Source organism: Coffea eugenioides, chromosome 11 (assembly GCF_003713205.1).
Source record: "Coffea eugenioides isolate CCC68of chromosome 11, Ceug_1.0, whole genome shotgun sequence".
NCBI lineage: Eukaryota > Viridiplantae > Streptophyta > Magnoliopsida > Gentianales > Rubiaceae > Coffea > Coffea eugenioides.
Genome location: NC_040045.1, coordinates 51649073 through 51668383, shown reverse-complemented (window position 1 = coordinate 51668383; position 19311 = coordinate 51649073). Strand labels below are relative to the sequence as shown.

At 39.2% G+C, this 19311-nt stretch overlaps 4 protein-coding genes and 1 non-coding gene across 5 annotated transcripts; 4 read left to right on the top strand and 1 right to left on the bottom strand.

Annotated features, from left to right (window-relative positions):
- The first annotated feature begins 1824 nt into the window (after positions 1-1824).
- Positions 1825-6013, top strand: LOC113753325 (monodehydroascorbate reductase 4, peroxisomal). The gene is made up of 7 exons (XM_027297451.1): positions 1825-2194; positions 3152-3203; positions 3382-3462; positions 3575-3693; positions 4213-4432; positions 4598-4716; positions 5029-6013. The coding sequence occupies exons 1-7, from the start codon at positions 2075-2077 to the stop codon at positions 5758-5760; spliced, it is 1443 nt and encodes a 480-aa protein (XP_027153252.1). The 5' UTR covers positions 1825-2074; the 3' UTR covers positions 5761-6013.
- Positions 6014-6200: 187 nt separating this feature from the next.
- On the top strand, positions 6201-6272 carry TRNAP-UGG. Its single transcript has one exon. It is a non-coding gene; the product is annotated as a tRNA-Pro (tRNA).
- A 291-nt stretch (positions 6273-6563) lies between these two features.
- On the top strand, positions 6564-7416 carry LOC113751491 (50S ribosomal protein L12, chloroplastic-like). The gene has a single exon (XM_027295518.1). The coding sequence runs from the start codon at positions 6645-6647 to the stop codon at positions 7224-7226; it is 582 nt and encodes a 193-aa protein (XP_027151319.1). The 5' UTR covers positions 6564-6644; the 3' UTR covers positions 7227-7416.
- Positions 7417-10125: 2709 nt separating this feature from the next.
- LOC113753447 lies at positions 10126-14020 on the top strand. Its single transcript, XM_027297602.1, has 2 exons — positions 10126-10620; positions 10967-14020. Exon 2 carries the CDS (start codon positions 10975-10977, stop codon positions 13600-13602), a length of 2628 nt encoding a protein of 875 aa, XP_027153403.1. The 5' UTR covers positions 10126-10620; positions 10967-10974; the 3' UTR covers positions 13603-14020.
- Positions 14021-14603: 583 nt separating this feature from the next.
- On the bottom strand, positions 14604-17964 carry LOC113752932 (universal stress protein A-like protein). The gene is made up of 4 exons (XM_027296990.1): positions 17622-17964; positions 15524-15645; positions 15205-15323; positions 14604-15045 (listed from the first exon to the last, which is right to left on the bottom strand). The coding sequence occupies exons 1-4, from the start codon at positions 17797-17799 to the stop codon at positions 14937-14939; spliced, it is 528 nt and encodes a 175-aa protein (XP_027152791.1). The 5' UTR covers positions 17800-17964; the 3' UTR covers positions 14604-14936.
- Between the last annotated feature and the right edge of the window lie 1347 nt (positions 17965-19311).

The following is a 19311-nucleotide window of genomic DNA, read 5'->3' as shown; positions in this document are numbered from 1 at the left end:
AAATACCCATAGTTTTTAACTAATCATCTGAAATACATAGTATGCCTTTGACTTATTATACTTCACGAATTATACTTAATTTTTTAAAAAAAATTAAAATTTGAATAAGGATAATGAATTATTTTCCTTATTTATATAAAAATTAACAACAATACAACATAATTTAACTCTATATGTTCAAAAGAAATACACTTGCATCAATTTAACTCCATATGTTCAAAACTAATTTCTTATAAATTTATATATTTTTTCAATATCTTATCAACCCTTGCTCAAACCATTAAACTGTACCAATCCTTATAAAAATCAACTCAAAGTAAGCAAATAAATCATTTTCCACTTTATCATAATCACAAAAAGTAAAAGATAAACAAAATTCAATTTATTACAATTTACAAATAAAATATTGCATAGTCATCCAAAAAATGAGTAAGAAAGAATGATGGAGAAAAGGGAAAAAGAATAAGGTGACTTTCGTTTCTTTTTTTTTTTTTTAATTTTTGGGCTCCATTTACTTAATACGTTGTGAATTATGTGTCAAGTGAAGGTTGATATAGTCTTCTTACAATTATTAGGAGAGGTAAGTGATATTTCTAAAATTTTAAGAGAGTCAAGTGATATTAAGAGAAAGCTCAAGGGAAGTTTCTAATATTATCCCTAATAGAAATCAAACCTTGTGAATTGAAGGTCCAAGGAATCTACGGTGATCTGGCCTCATAAAACATGTATCGAAGGGCATTTTCGTTAGCTCAAATATTTTAATGATCAATTTGATGAGTTTGATTAAAGTGAGAAGAAAGTTACGCAACTTTGACCAAACCTTGAAAGGGAGTTCTTCGGATTAACCCTAATCCAAATTCCAATAACAAATTCTTACCCATCGTAATTCTTATCCAACCCTGAATGCATGGACATTGTTCCCAAGGCATTAGCCTTCTAGCGTTTCTCCCGAGACACGTGTTTGGACATAACTGCCGGATCTCCTCCCTCCCATAAGGGCCCACCAAAAGAAACGCTCCAACCCAGCCCTTCCCTCCCTCCCTCCCTCCAAAAGAGAAGTCCTGAAGTGGAGTGCATCCCAATCTCACCGTCGAAAGCAGCTAGCAAAGCAACCAATTTTTATTCTGCTAGTACGTTAAGGAAGCTCCCCCAATTTGACAACGAGGAGGGAGAAAACTCAAACCAACCAAAGCCTTTATTGTAAGAATAAATTTTTCTTATATTAATAGTGTATACATTATTATTGTTGAATTCATGATACGTGTGTAAAAGTTAAATTTCAAATTCAAATTTTACATAATTATCGTTCATTCAACGCTGATAGTGCATACACCGTCAGTGTAAAAAAGATTAATCCTTATTGTAATACATAAATAAACAAACAACAATAAATTGGGGGCGGGGAGATAAAAATGCAATCTTAGTGGGGGGTGGGGGGCAGTGTCCTCGCTCCTCCGTCTTGCACCGCCGCACATTTATCGAATCCAATAATAATTTATCTGCTCTCAACCCTTCTTTATCCATCCTTCCAAAAAAAAAAAAACTCTTCTTTATCCATCTATATATATATATCTTGGCGAGTAAAACGGATGGATAAGCATTTTTTATAGTCTGCGAAAATCCACAATAAGGATGAAAAAATATTTGCGGTTGCACTTGCCCCAATAAAAAAATATAAGAGAGGCGGATTGAGAGTGGATCCATTATCTAAAGGGCGAAATCGTAAAAGCACCTGATAATACAACGGGGCCCAGTCCCAACTCTCGTCTCACGTAAAGAATAAGATGCTGGAGGCTGGACGAGAGCCGGAAGTTAGAAATCAGAAATTGACGAGTAATTGGTGTTTTTTCTTTCCAATTCCTTGATAAGAGTGCGAAGAAAAGAAGAGAGTGGCAGCCACCAACCACAGCATGCTTTGCTGTCGTCATTCTTGAGGTTGAGGCTCCCGTACTCCTCCTCTATTCTTCTAGAAAGAAAGGAAAAAAAAATATATATTAAAAAAAGGAAGAGAAGAAGTGATCGGGTGGGTTAATTAATGTAATGAGTAGCACCTGGTAGTGTATTAGTGAGAAAAATGGGAAGGGCATTTGTGTATGTGATATTGGGAGGGGGAGTGGCAGCTGGGTATGCAGCTCAGGAGTTTGTCAAGAGAGGTGTTTCTCATGGTGAACTCTGCATCATTTCTGGAGAGCCTGTAAATAATTCTTACTCCCTCTCTCTCTCTCTCTCTCTCTCTCTCTCTCTCTCTCTCTCTCTCTCTTCGTGTTTCAATTATGACTTGTATTCGTTATCAATATAGTACTAGTACTGTCACTTGAAAATCTATTGTGTAGTTATTTGCTTCTTGTTCCTGTCCCGTTAGAAATACGTGCTTCAATAAAAATCACCTGCCAGTCCCGTTTAAGGAATCGGGTTTTATTGTTATTCCTGAAGGAATTTGGGTTTTCTTTTCTTTTTTTTGTTCCCTCGGTTGAAGTAGTTATCTAAGTCGAGTGATTTTATTTCTTGCCAAGAATCAGGTTTTATGGCCCGTGTCTTTGGCAGGGGGAAAATTTTGAGGTGGAAAGGAAAACTAGCATCCTTTTGGAATTTTCGTTTCCCCAGTCAATTTACAGAACACGGTTTCATGTTACACAAGTTTTAGTTATGTTTTGGTTTGGTTGCATATTATCTACGAAAAACTGAGAAATTATGATGGATGAGGTCACAAGTGAACATCCTTTTGCATGTTAACGAACAGAAAAAAAGGGGAAGCAAAAGCGCTTATTGCCCTGGAGCTGAGTGGTGTATAAACTATAAAGAGTTCTTCACTTCACCTGGAAATATACTGGGCTTCTCGCTCATATTCTCATCGTAGTAGCATATGTAATTAAAGCAAAATCTCAAACAGTTTGAAGCCCTCAAGTCTCGTGGTACTTTTTATTACATTTTTTCGCAGAGTTTCATGTCAAAGAAATGTAGTGACTAGAAAAGGTAGATGGAAAGTATTTTTTTCCTTCCCTGAAAATATGCAATAAAGCTGGTTTGATAGGGGTTATGTAGCTTTGCTTCATTATCTAATCATGTTCCTCGGATCTGTGCCCGGTTCGTCCTTAGAAGAGCCTACTTATTTGATCTCTGGTTCTTATAAAACTTTGCTGACTTCTTACAGGTTGCACCCTATGAAAGGCCTGCTTTGAGCAAAGGTTTCTTACTTCCAGAAGGTATCTTTGTTCTCTTCATTCCTGTCTCAACCTTTTCAGATTTCTTCATAGCAATATGCAGCAACAGTTTTTTGACATATGAGGAAGACATTGTGCTGCATTGGGACTAATCCTCATTCATTTCTGTTTATCTTCTGGATTTGTTCATGTTTGAGCATTTATTTTTAACTGCTTGCAGATCCTGCACGACTTCCTTCATTTCACTGTTGTGTAGGATCCAATGAAGAAAGATTAACTCCGAAATGGTACAAGGAGCATGGTAAGTAATTCCTTAAATGGAGAAGGAATTTGTTGTTTATGAAGGCTAGATAAGTAAATTTCTTATATACAGATTTGGCTAATGATGCTTATATTTGTTATCCTCTTTTTAGGAATTGAGTTGATTCTTGGAACTCGCGTTAAGTCTGCAGATATGAGGCGCAAGACACTTTTGACAGTGACTGGAGAAACAATAAGCTATAAAATTCTTATCGTTGCAACAGGTGCTAGGGTATGGAGGCTAAATCTTTAGTTTTCCTATTTACTGTGCATTCTGTTTTTCAATTGGCATTTACACGAAATATTTCTCGTGTTACACAGAATGCGGATATACTTACTATTCTTTGTGCGGTTTTCTTGCTTTGGAAAAGTGAAACATGCAGTTCTCAAATGCTTTACCAGGCATGAGACTTGCTCTTGATCTGTGCTAATGTGGGTTAATGTGTCTTTAATTTGGTCAAAAGATCCTTCTGAAACATTGAAGGGCTGTTAAAATGTGTAATGTGTTTTATGCTGTCTTAAAAGTTTGTCTATTTGCTAATGGTTTTTTTTTTTCGTCTTAGCTGTTCCTGACGTAAGTATTAAAAACTAAAAGCTTTTGTAACTCTGCAGTCATAAGTCAGAACATAAGATAATGGTCAGTATGCCTGGAGCGTCAAAAGATTTTGGCCTGTGACTTCAACTTGTAAAGCGATGTTTTGAGTGATTTAAATCATATGTGACAGAAATTGTTTGCATATTTTTAATGTAGGCCTTGAAGCTTGAGGAGTTTGGTGTGACTGGATCAGATGCTGAAAATGTTTGTTATTTGAGGGATTTGGCTGATGCAACAAGGCTTGTAAGCGTTATGCAATCTTGTATGGATGGGAATGCCGTCGTCATTGGTGGGGGTTATATAGGAATGGAATGTGCTGCTTCCTTGGTGATAAACAAAATAAATGTCACCATGGTCTTCCCTGAGGCTCATTGCAGTGAGTATTTCGGTTCAACTAAAGATCAATTTTTTATTTAATCTTTCATATTTCACAATTTCTTTTTTATTCGTTTATACTTATAATTGGATAAAACATTCATTTGGTTGAAAAGAATATGGATCTGGCTTTTGATTCTTGAATTGTTTATACTTTTTGATGTAGTGGGCCGGCTATTTTCACCAAGGATTGCAAGTTACTATGAAGAATTTTACAAGTCTAAAGGAGTGAAGTTTATAAAGGGAACTGTCTTGACTTCATTTGATTTAAATTCTGATGGGAAGGTAATGCCTTGATCCTCTGGTAACTCAAATGGGCAAACATGAGATATGTTTTAAGCTTTTTGTATGTAAAAAATTTGAAAATGGGTACACTTATTGAAGTGCATGTTCTATTAGACTGAGAGTAAATGGAAAGATATGTAAACTGCGCTGAATATTGTTTCTATTAAAGCACAAGGGATGACTTTTTCTCTTATCCCATCTCCTTAGAAAGATAGGCTTTTACTCTTTTATGTTTTCTTCAATTTGACGTTGTGAGCACCATTTTCAAATTTGAGTTGTTGATAAAGGGTAGGCTTTCAACTTTTCATTCAGGTCACCGCAGTTAGTCTTAGAGATGGCAGTAAGCTTCCTGCTGATATGGTTGTGATTGGGATTGGGATCCGTGCAAACACAAGCCTGTTTGAAGGCCAACTAACTCTGGAGAAAGGTGGGATTAAGGTGAATGGGAAGATGCAATCGAGCAACGCTTCAGTCTATGCAGTTGGGGATGTTGCTGCTTTTCCAGTAAAAATGTTTGCTGAAACACGCAGACTCGAGCATGTAGATTCTGCGAGGAAGACAGCAAGGCATGCTGTTGCTGCTATCATGGAACCAGAAAAGGCGGGTGAATTCAACTACCTGCCATTCTTCTACTCCCGCGTCTTCACATTGTCTTGGCAGTTTTATGGAGACAACGCAGGGGAAGTAATTCATTTTGGGGATTTCTCGGGAAAGACCTTTGGGGCTTATTGGATTAATAAGGGTCATCTTGTTGGTTCTTTTCTGGAGGGTGGAACCAAAGAGCAGTACGAAGCTATAGCCAAGGCCACGAGGCTTAAACCGGCAATTGAAGACCTGGTTGAGCTTGAGAGGCAGGGACTGGGATTTGCTTTGACAGCAAGCCAGAAACCATCATCATCATCATCACCTCCTCCTGTTGCTGGCAGTTCTAATCTCGTCATCGAGAAACCATTACACGCTTGGTACGCAACTGCGGGTGTGATTGTGGCTGCATCAGTAGCAGCCTTTGCATACTGGTATGGCAGGAGGCGACGAAGATGGTGAAAGCATTGATTGTGTCGGCTGCCAAAAAAAAAAATTTTTTTTGTACTGATATTTTTAGTGCACATGTGGCCATTGTTGTATCATTTATAGGGGCTTGAACGGTAGAAAGGCTACATCTGGTATATATAGTCAGATTTACGAGTAAAAAGGGCTGAAATGTATGATTCATCATGAAGTCTTTTGAGTCAGAATGATGAGAGTTGCTTGCTCGTTTCTTGATTTTTATTGAAGATGGCGAACTTATTTCTTTCTGCTGATAAGAGTTCCTTTTTTTTTTTTTTTATAATAAAAAAGACTTAAATTATCTTCTGAGCTGAGCAGACTACTAATAATGGCAGCAGGAATGTAGAAAGCTGTGGTGATCGTCCTGCATGATTCGTGTTCGTGGCATAGAGTTGCTCAAAGACGAGGTGTCCTCAGAAGGTTGTAGATGCAGGGCTGGGCATTTGGTCTAGTGGTATGATTCTCGCTTTGGGTGCGAGAGGTCCCGAGTTCGATTCTCGGAATGCCCCATTTTTTGTCCAACTCCAGTGCCTTTTTGGATAAAATGCATGTGTTTTCGGCCCATTGGACTACGATTTTCTTTCGTCTCCAACTCCAGTGCCTTGTCGATAAAATGATTATATTTTTGGCCCATTGGACTACGATTTTCATTTATAAGGATTCGACCCAGTTGGTTTATCAGTCGACTAATTAGGCTCACCCAATTAGACGACCAGACACCTCGAATGAAAAAAAACGGTCCAATGCTATCTCTCATGACCTTGACCCAAACAACCACAGGGACGGCTCTTTCTCTCTTATCCTATTTCTATCCTATCTTCTTCGTCTTCCTCTCCGTGCTGCTGCTGCTGACACCTCTCTCTCTCACTAAATTCCCACTTATGGCTTCCACTCTATCCACACTCACACTCTCCAATCCCAAGCCCTCCGCCGCGACTTCCCCTACCCACGACCATTCACCTGCTCTCCTTAAGCAGCAATCCCTATTATCTTTTCCTCTGCGCACCCAAAATCCACTCCTCCTTCACCGCACCGCATTTGTCCGCCCCCTCGCCGCCGTCGATGCTCCGGAGAAAGTTGTACAACTCGGTGACGAAATTTCCAACCTAACTCTGGCCGATGCTCAAAAGCTCGTCGAATACCTCCAGGACAAACTAGGAGTATCAGCTGCATCGTTTGCCCCCGTCGCGGTTGCCGCTCCTGTGGACGCAGCTGCGGCCGGTGGAGCCGCACCAGTCGTGGAGGAGAAGACGGAGTTCGATGTGGTCATCGAGGACGTGCCTAGCAACTCCAGAATTGCAACGATCAAAGCCGTTAGGGCTTTGACGAGTTTAGCTTTGAAGGAGGCCAAGGAGTTGATTGAAGGCCTGCCTAAGAAGTTTAAAGAAGGTATTTCCAAGGAGGAGGCTGAAGATGCTAAGAAGCAGCTTGAAGAAGCTGGTGCCAAGGTTGCCATTGTTTAGCTTTCTTATAACTCAACTCAATTGAATCTCCTTTTTATGGTAGAAATTTGGTCACTTTTCGGGTACAATTACTGTTTTTAAATCTCTCTCTGTCTCTTTGGTTGAAGGCGAAAATGGCTGTTGTATTGTGTTGAAATGATTTTGTAAGATGCATTGAACTGTTAGTTATTGGTAATTACTATTACTGTCAGCGATGATATGTTTTAGATTAAAAACTACTACTAGCGTTTGGTGTAGCAAATATAACAGAAATGAGTTATCCAGGTTTGGATTATCATATCTTACTAGTAATTAACTGATGCTGGTAGAGCAATCCAAAGATTCCAATGTATACCCAAATCTTGTTTCCCTTTCGTCTTTGGCCTTGTTCCGGGTGTTTTTAAAGTCTCAATGGATTGAGAAAGGGAAGTAGTACTGTTAATAGTTCAGCAGGAGAGGAATAAGCATTTAGCAGAATCTTCAGGCATGAGTGGAGATGATGTATTATTTTGTGGCTCCGGGAGGAATTAATATTAGTATCAACATGTTCATGTTGTCCTGTTTGGCTCAGGCTCTGTGAAAGATGGGGAGAGGAGTTTGTGGTCGCCTTAAAGCTTTCTCTATTGAGCTCTCATGACAGTTTTTCAAAACGATCTCAATTTTTTTTCTGCAAGGAAGAAAATCAATCTATTACAGGTAGGGGTTTCTCGCTGATCACTTCTATATCCTAGAACGCATCATCCATCTCTGTACAACGTCTTGTCTAGGTTGCCTTTAAAATCTGGTTTTCTAACATCCCCCGATGTGCCAATTGTATAATCCTCCTCCTCCTCCTCGTCTCAAGCCTCAAGGCTTGATGGTTTGCAGGCCCTAGGACAGAAAACCCTTTATAATCCCAGGTAAGCAGCTCGTGAGTTTTCACAAGGTTAAGGACAGAAAACCCTTTTGGTAGTCTTTACTTTTCAATTAACGTATTGGCCTTGCATTATATATATATATATATATATATATATATATATATATAGGGTTGGATGGGGGGGAGGGGGATAGGGAAAGGAGGGAGTGCTGTAGTTCATAATATGTATATGATTCTCACCTCTGTGTAACATAGCAATGGCATATCGACTCATATCCAAGATAAACTGGTGACGAGATGTTGATAGATGATCGGTTGTTCCATAAATCAAATAATACAAGGGGTAAGTCTTGCGCGACGCGCGGGAGTGGATATCTATAAATACATTAATTTGTAATACAATTTTGCTTCTAGATTTGTTTGCAAAAGGTTATCTGTTACAAAATAAAGGAAATATTATTAGAATTGTTGTTGGTGTAGAATCTTGGAATTTAATTGCATATTGATGATATATCAACTACATGAAAAAAAATTAAAAACATATTTCGTTTCCTTTTAAGAAACACATCCACCATCAAAATCCTAATTATAAACTTTGATCAAAGAAGGAAAATTTTAACTTTTTCATTCTTCAATATCACGCTGACAGCGGTGTCAATGATGAAGGTTCAAAGATCACATTGCTTTTACTTTATATGTTTCATTTCCTCTTTGGACTGCAACTTAACTCTTGATCAACCTAATCAACAAAATGCACATCCAAAAAGCAAGCAAAGCAACTTTTCTTTTTGAATTCTTCTTTCTTGCTCAACTTCCAGTCAATCGATAGTTTTTAACAAGCCAAGTATTCTTAACATCGATCTACTGCACATTGGGAGATCATACCACTTGAAATAGCGATAAGCATGATTCACCTATAATGCAAGAGTACCGTATATTAAGAACCAATTTTCACCGCATATCAAAACTAATTTTTTCCAAGACAAACAAAATGAAATGTGCTCAAACATAATCCATAGCTTTGATATCTATAAAATCTCCTTTCCAAATTTGTAGGTTTCTAGGAAGTGACAATCAAAGGCTCTTTGCCACAATGACATCAATCACTATTTGCTTCCGTTGTACTCTTTTTTCTTGCTCTTTTTCTACTACTTGTAGGCGATTGTGTTGAAATTTTCTGCTTTAATTGAGAATTTGGTGGCTTACAATTAGGATTTTGGTAACTGAAATAATTGGAAGGAGGGAGAAGAAAGGGTTTGGTGGCTTACATTTATTTTTTTAAAAAAAGAGAAAACGAAGTGTGTTTTTATTTTTGTCCTTAAAATTATGAATACGTGAGAGAGACATGCGTTCTTTGGACAGAGAAGTGAGTGAAAATGAGTTTTGGGAGCAATTGAGTATATTTTTTTATATTTGAGAAACTATTGTGACTGATTTAAAAACGTGAATGACTAAAAAAAAATTTTTTTTTTTGAAAATGTGAGAGAACAAATTTTATTACCTTCCTTAGGACTACACTAGGGGGACAGAAAACAGTTGGCCCACACCCTTTTCAACTTTAGTGTACAATGTTGGACCGTTCTATTAGGCTTTATAGGCAGGGTCGCGATTGACAGAAAGCATCCAATTCCTCCTCAATCCTGAATACGAGACTAAGAAGAGAAAGACACAGGAGAGAATCATCAAAAAGCACAACAGCAGATGTCCAGTATCCTCCTCCATCACTTACTACTGCTGCATACTTGCTTCTTTACTACTCCCTTTACTAATCGCAGCCACACAACGCAGAAACAAACAAGGAGGAGGACATCCAGCTCTTTTTTTTTTTTTTCTGAACTCTCTCGGTCGGTCTATTTCCGAAGAACAAAAAAGAAAGAAAAAAAAAAAAGAAACACAAATAAGCAATCAATCCTTTTAACATCCCCTTTTGTACTGGGCGTGCTATTATTTATTGCCTAGAAAAAATTCCATCAACCCGCCACCTCGCCTCCAATCAGCACTTTGACTCCTCTACGAACTCCAAATTCAAAAAAAAAAAAAAAGAAAGTCGCACATAGTCCTGCAGTTGGCAATTCGTACCCAGTCCTGCCCCGGTCCACCGCTCCCTACTCCTGTTATACGCTAATTCCTACTCCTACTTTACTAGCAGTAGCAGTAGAATAATTAATAATACTACGAGTAGAATACGCTTACCAGAACGTTTGCCTATTTCTGTGCTCTCGCACTGCTGCCGGTCCGCTGCCGCTGCACCCTACCCTCCTCTTTTGTTCCCTTCCCTGGTCTTCTCTTTTTATTTTTTTTATTCTTTTTATTTTTTTTTTGGGGTGGGGGGAGATATCGTCCAAGTTTTGAGGAGAGAGAAGAGGGGGAAATTAAAAAGAATAAGAAAAAAAAAACACCAAAAGAAGAACAAAATTTTGAGCAGAGAACAGGAAGTAGTAGAGTGAGATGTCAAAAACTGAAGAATCTCTTTGGTTTGTATCGTTTTGATATAGAGTTTCGTAAAGGGAAATTTGGTACTACTACTGCTACAAGAAGCGAAGCCCAAACCCTAATCAGGTATTTTATTCTCCAATTTATCGTCCCCCGCTATTTTCTTTTTTAATAAAAAAAAAAAAAGTTGGTTGCCACTTTTTGTTTATTGTGTTATATACTCTTGGATGTTAGTAGTATGTAGAATGAGCGTTCGTTGGTTGTAATATTATAGTATTTTATTTCACGGTGGGGGTTGGGTGGGGGGTTTTCAAGGCCTTACCCTGCCTGTGAGTTTTAGAGCCAAAACCCTAATACGAATATTTTTTGGTTTTTGTTTTTCTGTTTTTAAATTCCAGACGCCCTTAGATATTAGTACTAGTTTTAATTAGTTACTTGTTTTAATCTCTGGAGATAATAATTGAAACTGCAGTTCCGAACATGGCAACACCCGAAGAAACTTCCAGACTCAGAACCCTAGCTGACGCTGTAAGCGAGCCGGCCCTTTCTGCTGCTGTCGGTTCGGGTCTCGCAGGCCCCGATAAAAATCGGGCCCTGTCCCGCGGCATCCCTGGCGGGTTCGATGTAAATAAAGTGAGTGAAGAGGCGGAGGAGGAGGAGATGGAGGACAGTGTTGTGGCGGTGACTAAACGAACTGAGATTTCCCTGGTGGAGACGAGGATGACGCTGGGCACCGGTTTGGAAGGCACTGAGAAGTTGGGGCACGGGGTTGCTCTTGGTCTTGGCAGCTCGGATGGGAAAATTGGGCCCGCGAATGGATCTGCATCCGTCCTTGCCAAAAGTGGTATTATTGAGGATTTAAATGCTGATAATGGAGGGAATGCTATCGTGAAAATGGATGGAGAGACAGGTGCTGGTGATGATGCTGATTCTATAGACGGGCATGGCTATTCCGTAGGTGACCTTGTTTGGGGGAAAATCAAGAGCCATCCATGGTGGCCTGGGCAAATATATGATCCTAAACATGCTTCAGATTATGCACTTAAGTTTAGTCACACAGGTCGTCTGCTCGTCGCATACTTTGGTGATGGTTCTTTTGCTTGGTGTCAGCCATCGCAGTTGATACCATTTGCTGAGCATTTTGAAGATATGTGTAAGCAAAGCAATTCTAAGAGTTTTGTGACTGCTGTTCAAGAGGCTGTTGACGAAATTGGTAGACTTGTGGAATTAGAAATGATTTGTAAATGTGTACCCGAAGAGAACAGGAAGGGGCTTCATAGCCCGCTGGCTGCAAATGCAGGGATTAAGGCGGGAGTCTTAGTGCCCGAAGGAGGTATTGGTAAACTTTTGTCCTTTAGGTATGACTCGGCTGAATTGCTCGCAACCGTTCAAAGTATTGCTGAGTCAGTTTCTTTTGCTGGTGTTCTTGAACTTGCAATCTTGAAGAGTTGGCTGTCTGCCTTTTATCGTGCCAGAGGTGGTTATTGGTTGCCTGTTTATTATGAAGGCCTGCAAATTGAAGGCCTTGAAGGCAACAATAGGACTGCGGTTGAGGACAAAAATGATTCCATTGTTCCCATTGAGGTTCCTGTCCAGGGGCCACATGAAAAAGACTGGTCTTTAGCATTGGCGGGCCCTGGAAATGGCCCAGCACCTTCTGATGATCAGAATCATCATGGGAGGAAGCAGAAGAGTGTTGCTGAAATCATGGCTGAGGGTACAGATAAGAAGTCCAAGAGTAGGAAAAGAAGTATTGTCACACAGGGAACAAATGCTAGCAGCTCTGCAAAACAAAAGAGAAAGGATGATGAAGATGGAAATCAGAATGGCAGTGTTCAATCTTCTGGAACGGTGAGGAAGAGAAGTAGAAAGAAGATCTCTAGTGCAGAGAATGGTCATGTTCAACCTCAGGAGGAAATTCATAAAAATTCTCTCTCAATTAAGCTGAACGAGGATGAAATTGCTGTTGCTGATGATAATGATGGTGAAGGCGCAAAAGGGACCGAAGAGATTTCATCTCCTAGGGAAAGAAAAAAGAGCAAGTACCTATCCCCTCCATACACAAATTCGCGGTTCAGGTCTGGGAATCCAATTTTCAAGAATGAGTTGCAAAAAGAATCAGAGAAAATTAGTAAGATTGCTAGGATGGGTGAGCGCATGACTAAGGCTGCTGGAATCCTTCTCGAGCCACCCCCTCTAGTTAAGTGCAATGCTCAGACTGTGGAGGAAAAATTGCCTTCAAATGGTAAGCAAGGTCAGCAGAAGATTATTGACTCTGCAGATGTCAATGCACCAGTGAAGGAGGTGCTAGCAGGAATTAAATCTGGAGCTGTTAATCATTTGCACTCTTCGGATGGAGAATTCCCTGATTTTATCAGGGGATTCATCTCTGCATTCAGAAGCTCTGTCCGTTCTAGTCAATCAAATTACACTCCTAAAAGGCTGCCTGGTAGGAAGAGGAAATCGGTGAGCTCCGAACAAGGAGATCTGGGTAACCTTGATGTCAAGTCAGCTGAGGCTAAATATCCACGAACCATTGACAAAAGGAGTGCCCGAGATAAGTCTGATAAACCTAAACTAAAAAAGAATGCCAGACCTAAGGATAAGCAAGTCGATGGAAAATCTCCTCCTGAATCTCTAGTTGTGACATTTGCCCCTGGATTTTCCTTGCCATCAAAGGATGATGTCATCAGAATATTTAGCAAATTTGGGGTTTTAAATGAAAAGGAAACAGTTGTGTTCCCCGAATCTGCTAGCGTTCAGATTGTATATTCCAGTCCTGGAGGTGCAGAAGAAGCCTTACGAGAATCATTAAAGCAGAGTCCTTTTGGCTCCCGTAGTGTTAATTACAAGGTTCGCCATTCCTCAGCTTCTTCAATGGCTGTGGAGTCCAGTCATAATACTTCCTCTGATAACCCAGTTGCTTCGTGGCCAGCGGCTGGTGAGAAATCTCAGCTTGTTTCCATCAGACAGAAACTCGAGATTATGACATCCATGCTGGAAAAATGTGATGGTAAAATTTCAACTGAGGAGGTATACCATTTGGATGCCGAGATAAAGCCACTGTTGGAGAAGGTGAGGAAGATGGCTGGGGATGTTTCACAATAGATGTGGGGTCGGTGATGTACTTAGTTTTTTTATACTGTTAGTGGCTTTCCCTTTACTCATAGGACTTCTATATCTGACTCTTTTGTTGAGGATATTGGTGTTTGGTAGTAATTCGAGTTTGTCTTTTTCAGGAATTGATAAAGCGGGTCAAGATTATTGTATGTAGGATGTATGATATAGTTATGAAACTAGTTGGAGGGTCAATTAATTAATGTCTTAGAATGTTTGTACGTAGTCGGTGTATTCCCAAGGCAGCAGTCCCGCACCTCTGGGAAGGTTCCCTTCTTTCTCATGTCTGAATATATAGAACAATGAAACTTGTCAGTGATACTCTGCGCCCTTGTGCATAGCTGTATTTGTTGTGAAGTTCCATTGGATGATTTGGGTTACTGATATTCTGCTCGGGGTTTGTTTTCAATTATGAGATTGCAATTTCTACATGGCCTCCTGATCTTGCAACTTGCTTGTAAGTTGTTATCTTAAGAATGTTGTATGCGTATTAGGTTTCTACTATAATGCATCTCGCCCTTGTAGAATTACTTTTGCTCGAAGAACAAACAATGAATAATGAGAGACAGGTATCGTCGTCCTCGTAAAATTTATTACGGTAGTATGAACAAGCATGCAGCGGCCATGTTCGGCTTCGCTCGAGTTGCGAGGCGTAAATACATAAAGCATTAGTTGCCTTCCAATGCGTGTTAATGGTCATCCTTTCGTTACTTTTTCTTTTTAGCTGTCGATTTCAAAAGATAACCATCAACTTCTCAAGGATTTGAAATGCACAAGTTCTTTGTTCGGCGTTATGCACAGAATGCAAATGTGTAGAAATGCTGTATTTTGCTTGAAGTTTACACTCTGATTAGAACCTAAGAGCCTTGCAATGACACAGCATTGGAACCACAAATTCAACAGATAGCAAACAGTTCTGCAAATAATCAAATTTGCGTGTGGACATCCGCCCTGCAATGCTGTACATGCAAACACTTTTTGAGGCAATATTCTGTCAAAGAAGAATGCTTAAGCATTCCTAGATTGCCAAAAGAATCCATTTCAAAGAGAGCGCAACATAGATTTTACCACGGCTTACTACTCCCAACCTCAATAGTAAACTGGAGGAAATTATCCAAAAGAATCTCTTTCAAAGAGAATCCAGCTGTCTATGTAAACTTCAAATCCCCTTGGATCTTAGAGAGAGTAACAATTAGAAAACTAAGAAGCAGAGGAACCAAGGGTGGGGGCAAACAAATATCACTTAATCTCATCCACACACACCGAAATCCAGTCAATTACTATACAGACAGAGCTGGAAACCTAACGTATACATCAAGAATGCTCTAGTCATCTACAGGATCTTGAGGAGATTCGGCTGCACTGCGTTTGATGGTGATGACGGGACATTCAGCATGCTTCACACAAAATTCACTGACTGTTCCTACAAAAACTCTGCAAAACGAAAAAGGCTTTTGATCAGCAACTAATATGCCAAGTGAAGGGCTCATAGAACTCAAACATGATTCATATGTGAGTTCCATCAAATCCATTATATGCATCACAGGGTAAGGATTCTGAGAAATGAATACAATAATTAAAAAACAAACGTGCCTCTGGAATGGACCAAGTCCTCTACTTCCAACAACGAGAAAGTCTGGTTGAACACTCCTAACTTCATGACAGATAACTTCCTTCGCATCACCTTTCTTGATCCATGCTTCACAAGCAACCTGGTATAAAATACACCATCAAGGTAATGAACTACAACAAAGGCCTGGCATAAGGTGAAGGAAGGCTGTCATTTCTTTCCCACGGTAAAGGTGAAAAACAGCAATAAGGTTCATTGTACAGGCTAGAGTTTAAAACAAAGAAAATTCAACTCAATGGTATACATATTTGAGAAAACAATTAAGAACCAAAATTTTAATACCCCAACTTCATGGCATCTGTTCACAAAATACTCTAGCAGATGAAGTCCTCTGATCTTGTTTCTGTGATTCATTCTCCTAAAATCTTCTGGTGATGCAAATATGCTATCCATATCATCAAAACCTTGCAAAAGAAACGTTTGAGAAGAAACTCAGTAGCAATTAAACATTCTTCCAAGTAGATACATCAACAAATTTTCAACTAGTCATAACCTCAAGATTTTTTTATCCAGATAAAGAGTAAAATTGACTCCTTGAATACCGATTCTAATCTATATAAGAAAAAGTAACAAAAATGACAAATTGTGCATTTAATCTTGCTTTGAGAACTTTGAGAGAATTTGCAACAAAAACTAGAAGGTACATTATATAAATTCAGCAAATTCTCTGGGGAAATATTGTTTAATACCAACCATAAGCAGTCCTGAAGATTCAGTACTCTGTGAACACCTAACCACACATGGAAGTTCAAGCAATTTTTCTTCATCCAGCTAAGAAAGAAGTAAAGTAAATGCAGATGAAGACAAACTATAGCACAACCCTTCATGTCTGACACTGAAAAAATGTGTAATATGGTCCAGGTCTCATTTCCTATCAGCATACATCTGAGAGCTAGCTAGAGCAAAGTAACTTTCAGAAAGACAAGTTCAGCAGCTTTATCTTGGCACGCCATCATATAGACAGCCTGACTACGATAAGTAGAGGCCAGTAGAGTGGAAAGCATAGAACAAGAATACAAAATAACAATACAACTTCCAGTATAACTCGTCCATCTGCTGTCCTTGGCTGATGACCAAGAAAAATACATCTAAAGTGCACAATATGTGCCAGTAATGGAAGAAACTTCCCTCAAGGCAATAGGTGAAATGCATCAAGATCCTTTTTGCAGATTAAAAGGCACATTCCTACACAGGCTCCAAATAGTTTTAACTGTAAACCTGGACAAGGTAAGAATTCTCATCTCTTTCTAAAACCACATCATCTTGCACCAATCCAATTATAAAGTGTAAGTTATTAACATCAATGTTCATCGTCTCCACATTAAAGCTTACCTCCAGGAATCACTGAAGTGGTGTCAGTTTTAATAGGTTGACACTCAAAACCAAACAGCAGTCTTAGACCTTATACACATATCCACAGGCCGGCTAAGTAAAATCCCAAGTGTGCTATTCAACCGAACATGCAGCTTGTGTTTGCCAATATTACTATTTAAAGTAGGCAACACTCAAAAGGCTAATGCGTTTCTCTCCATTCTGAGATAGAACATTATACATTCCCGCATTTATCCATTCTATTACCTTGTGTGTTTCAGTTAAAGTTACTCACTAGCATATCATAATTATGAAGGTAAAAAAAATGAACGTTTTGTCAAGCATATCCAAGTCCAACATTCTAAAGGTTTGGAACCAAATAATCTTCAGACAATTATTAGTCATGTGTCATTAGTCATATTCATTTTCAGATTAACCGTGATATCAATTACCAGTACTAAAGTCTACGAGTAGAGCCATTTAAATTTTGGAAAACTTTAGTGTTGGGTGCCTCATATACAACCACGTAAGACATGCACAGATGCTTTACACGGTCAAATGACATCATCACGCAGTTTACCTAATAATTTCAACAATAAACCAAAACTAAATAGTAAATGCAAAAGCAATCACGGAGATAGCTCGATCACGAGAACTCAGAAGGCATATATCAGATCAAATGAAGATCAGTAATTATAGCTGCTCTTGACTAGCTCAGTGGCAAAGAAATTGCAAATCTATTACCACAAATATTCAGTTCCAATTTGAAATTAGTTTGTAAAAAAACTAACGACCGAGAGAGAGAGAGAGAGAGAGAGAGAGAGATAAGATATCCCAAACAAGAAGGTACGCACGTTTTCACAAATATAGACGACGACAAATTAATTGAAAAAACTAACAAACAAGGCAATAAAAAGCCCTAATTAACCAATTCGCAACAAAATTTCCCAAAGAAAAAATCAATCGCGTATAAAACTCCAAAACAACAGACGTTATACATGGTACTATCTGGACGAGCTAGCCGCTAGGTAGATACATAAAGACTAAAGAGACAGGGAAGAATAATCACCATCTTCATCAGGAACTTGAACATGTAGGAAAAGAATTTTGAAGCCAGAAGTGTTGGAGCGAATGATCTTTTTCAGAGTCCAATCAAAAGCTCCTCTGCTGCTGATGGATGCATGCGGATACCCCTTGATCGTCGACTCGTTCACTCCCATCATTATCCGAGTTGGCTCGCTCTCCATCCTTCTCAGTTCTAATTTTCGTCCCTACCTCACTCACTGAGTCGCTCTTTCTCAAATCTCAACTGACTGGAACTATAGCTTTTCCTCTGTGAAGCCCCTGGACGAGTCTAGAGTGTGGACTGGGGAGTCACGATTATTTAGAGTTGCGCCGGGTGCTAAAATGCGCTGGGTCTGGCGACATCATATGCTACGGCTACCACTGTCGGTGTATGGTATGTTTTGTGCACCGAATCAGTCCGGTCGTGGCAGCACGTGGACCGTGCACCGTGCACTGCATTGTCCCTTTCGACCATGTGAAATGCCAAAGTTGCCATCCGAACCACATTGTTGGACTTGAACCCGAACCTTCAGCCCAATTGGTGAATTATGCCATGCACAGCACAACACCACGTTCATTCTGAAGTTGGGCTTGACTCGTTGAACTTTGCAGGTTTTTGTTTCTGAGTTATGACATGACCGTCAACTTATTTCAATATTGCATTATACTAAGTAGTAGTAATTTTCTTTGCGGTGCATATAGATAAGAGAACAACTACCTTTTGTTCTTAATAATCTGTTCAAAACTCACTTTAATGATGCACCATTAATTACCTAATCAAGCTAGTTTTGAAATAGTATAGAAGTTGACGATCTGTTGAAAAAAAAAAAAACTAGTTTTGGAAGAAAACCGCTCATTTTGGGTCTAGGTACCATTTTTTTTCCCCTGTATGTTAAAAAGTACACAGCTCGCTACTCTTCATCTATTACATTACATAACATATTTGTGAATGATTTCAAAATACATTTCACCTAAGCCCCATAGAATTTAGTGAATACAGTCAAGAGAAATCGATTAAAGCCTACATTTTAACCTACATTTTCCACTTTGAATTAAAGTTCTCTTGTCCCTAAACTTATAAATACCTCCCACCTAAGTCCCTGAACTTATAAAATGGGACACTGGGACACTTCGACTACCAACGGCATTCAGTTTGTTAATAATTTTCCTTAAGTGGGAGGTATTTATAAGTTTAGGGACTTAAGTGTCCTATTTTGAAGTTTAGGGACTTAAGTGGATAATCGTCCAAAGTTTGGGGGGACAAAGTGGAATTAACCCTTTTAGAATTAAAGTTCTCTTGGTGGTCAGCTGCTCTAAGAGTACTTGGTTGTTGATTAATTTCAGCTGCTTAGGACCTTCATCTTCATGGCTTCATCCTTCCAGTCACCCTGCAAAAAGGGGCTGTGATTGCAGCAGCAGTAGTTAAAGTGGAGCGAGTACTGGGGAGGGGGTTGCCGTGTCCCTTTTCTTTCCCAATTTGTTGACGCATTCAGATGTTTTATCCTCTATAGTACTGATTTGTATCCCTGATATGAGAAGCCTCGTACAAACTGTAAATATGAATCCGGAATTTTACACTTTTACTCGCGACGTGACAGCTATTCAAAATTTTTTACTTCTTCCTTTTTCTGCTACATTTCTCTCCAACTCTTTTTAACTCCCTTTAATTCTAGCTGCAAAAGAATTGCCTTCCT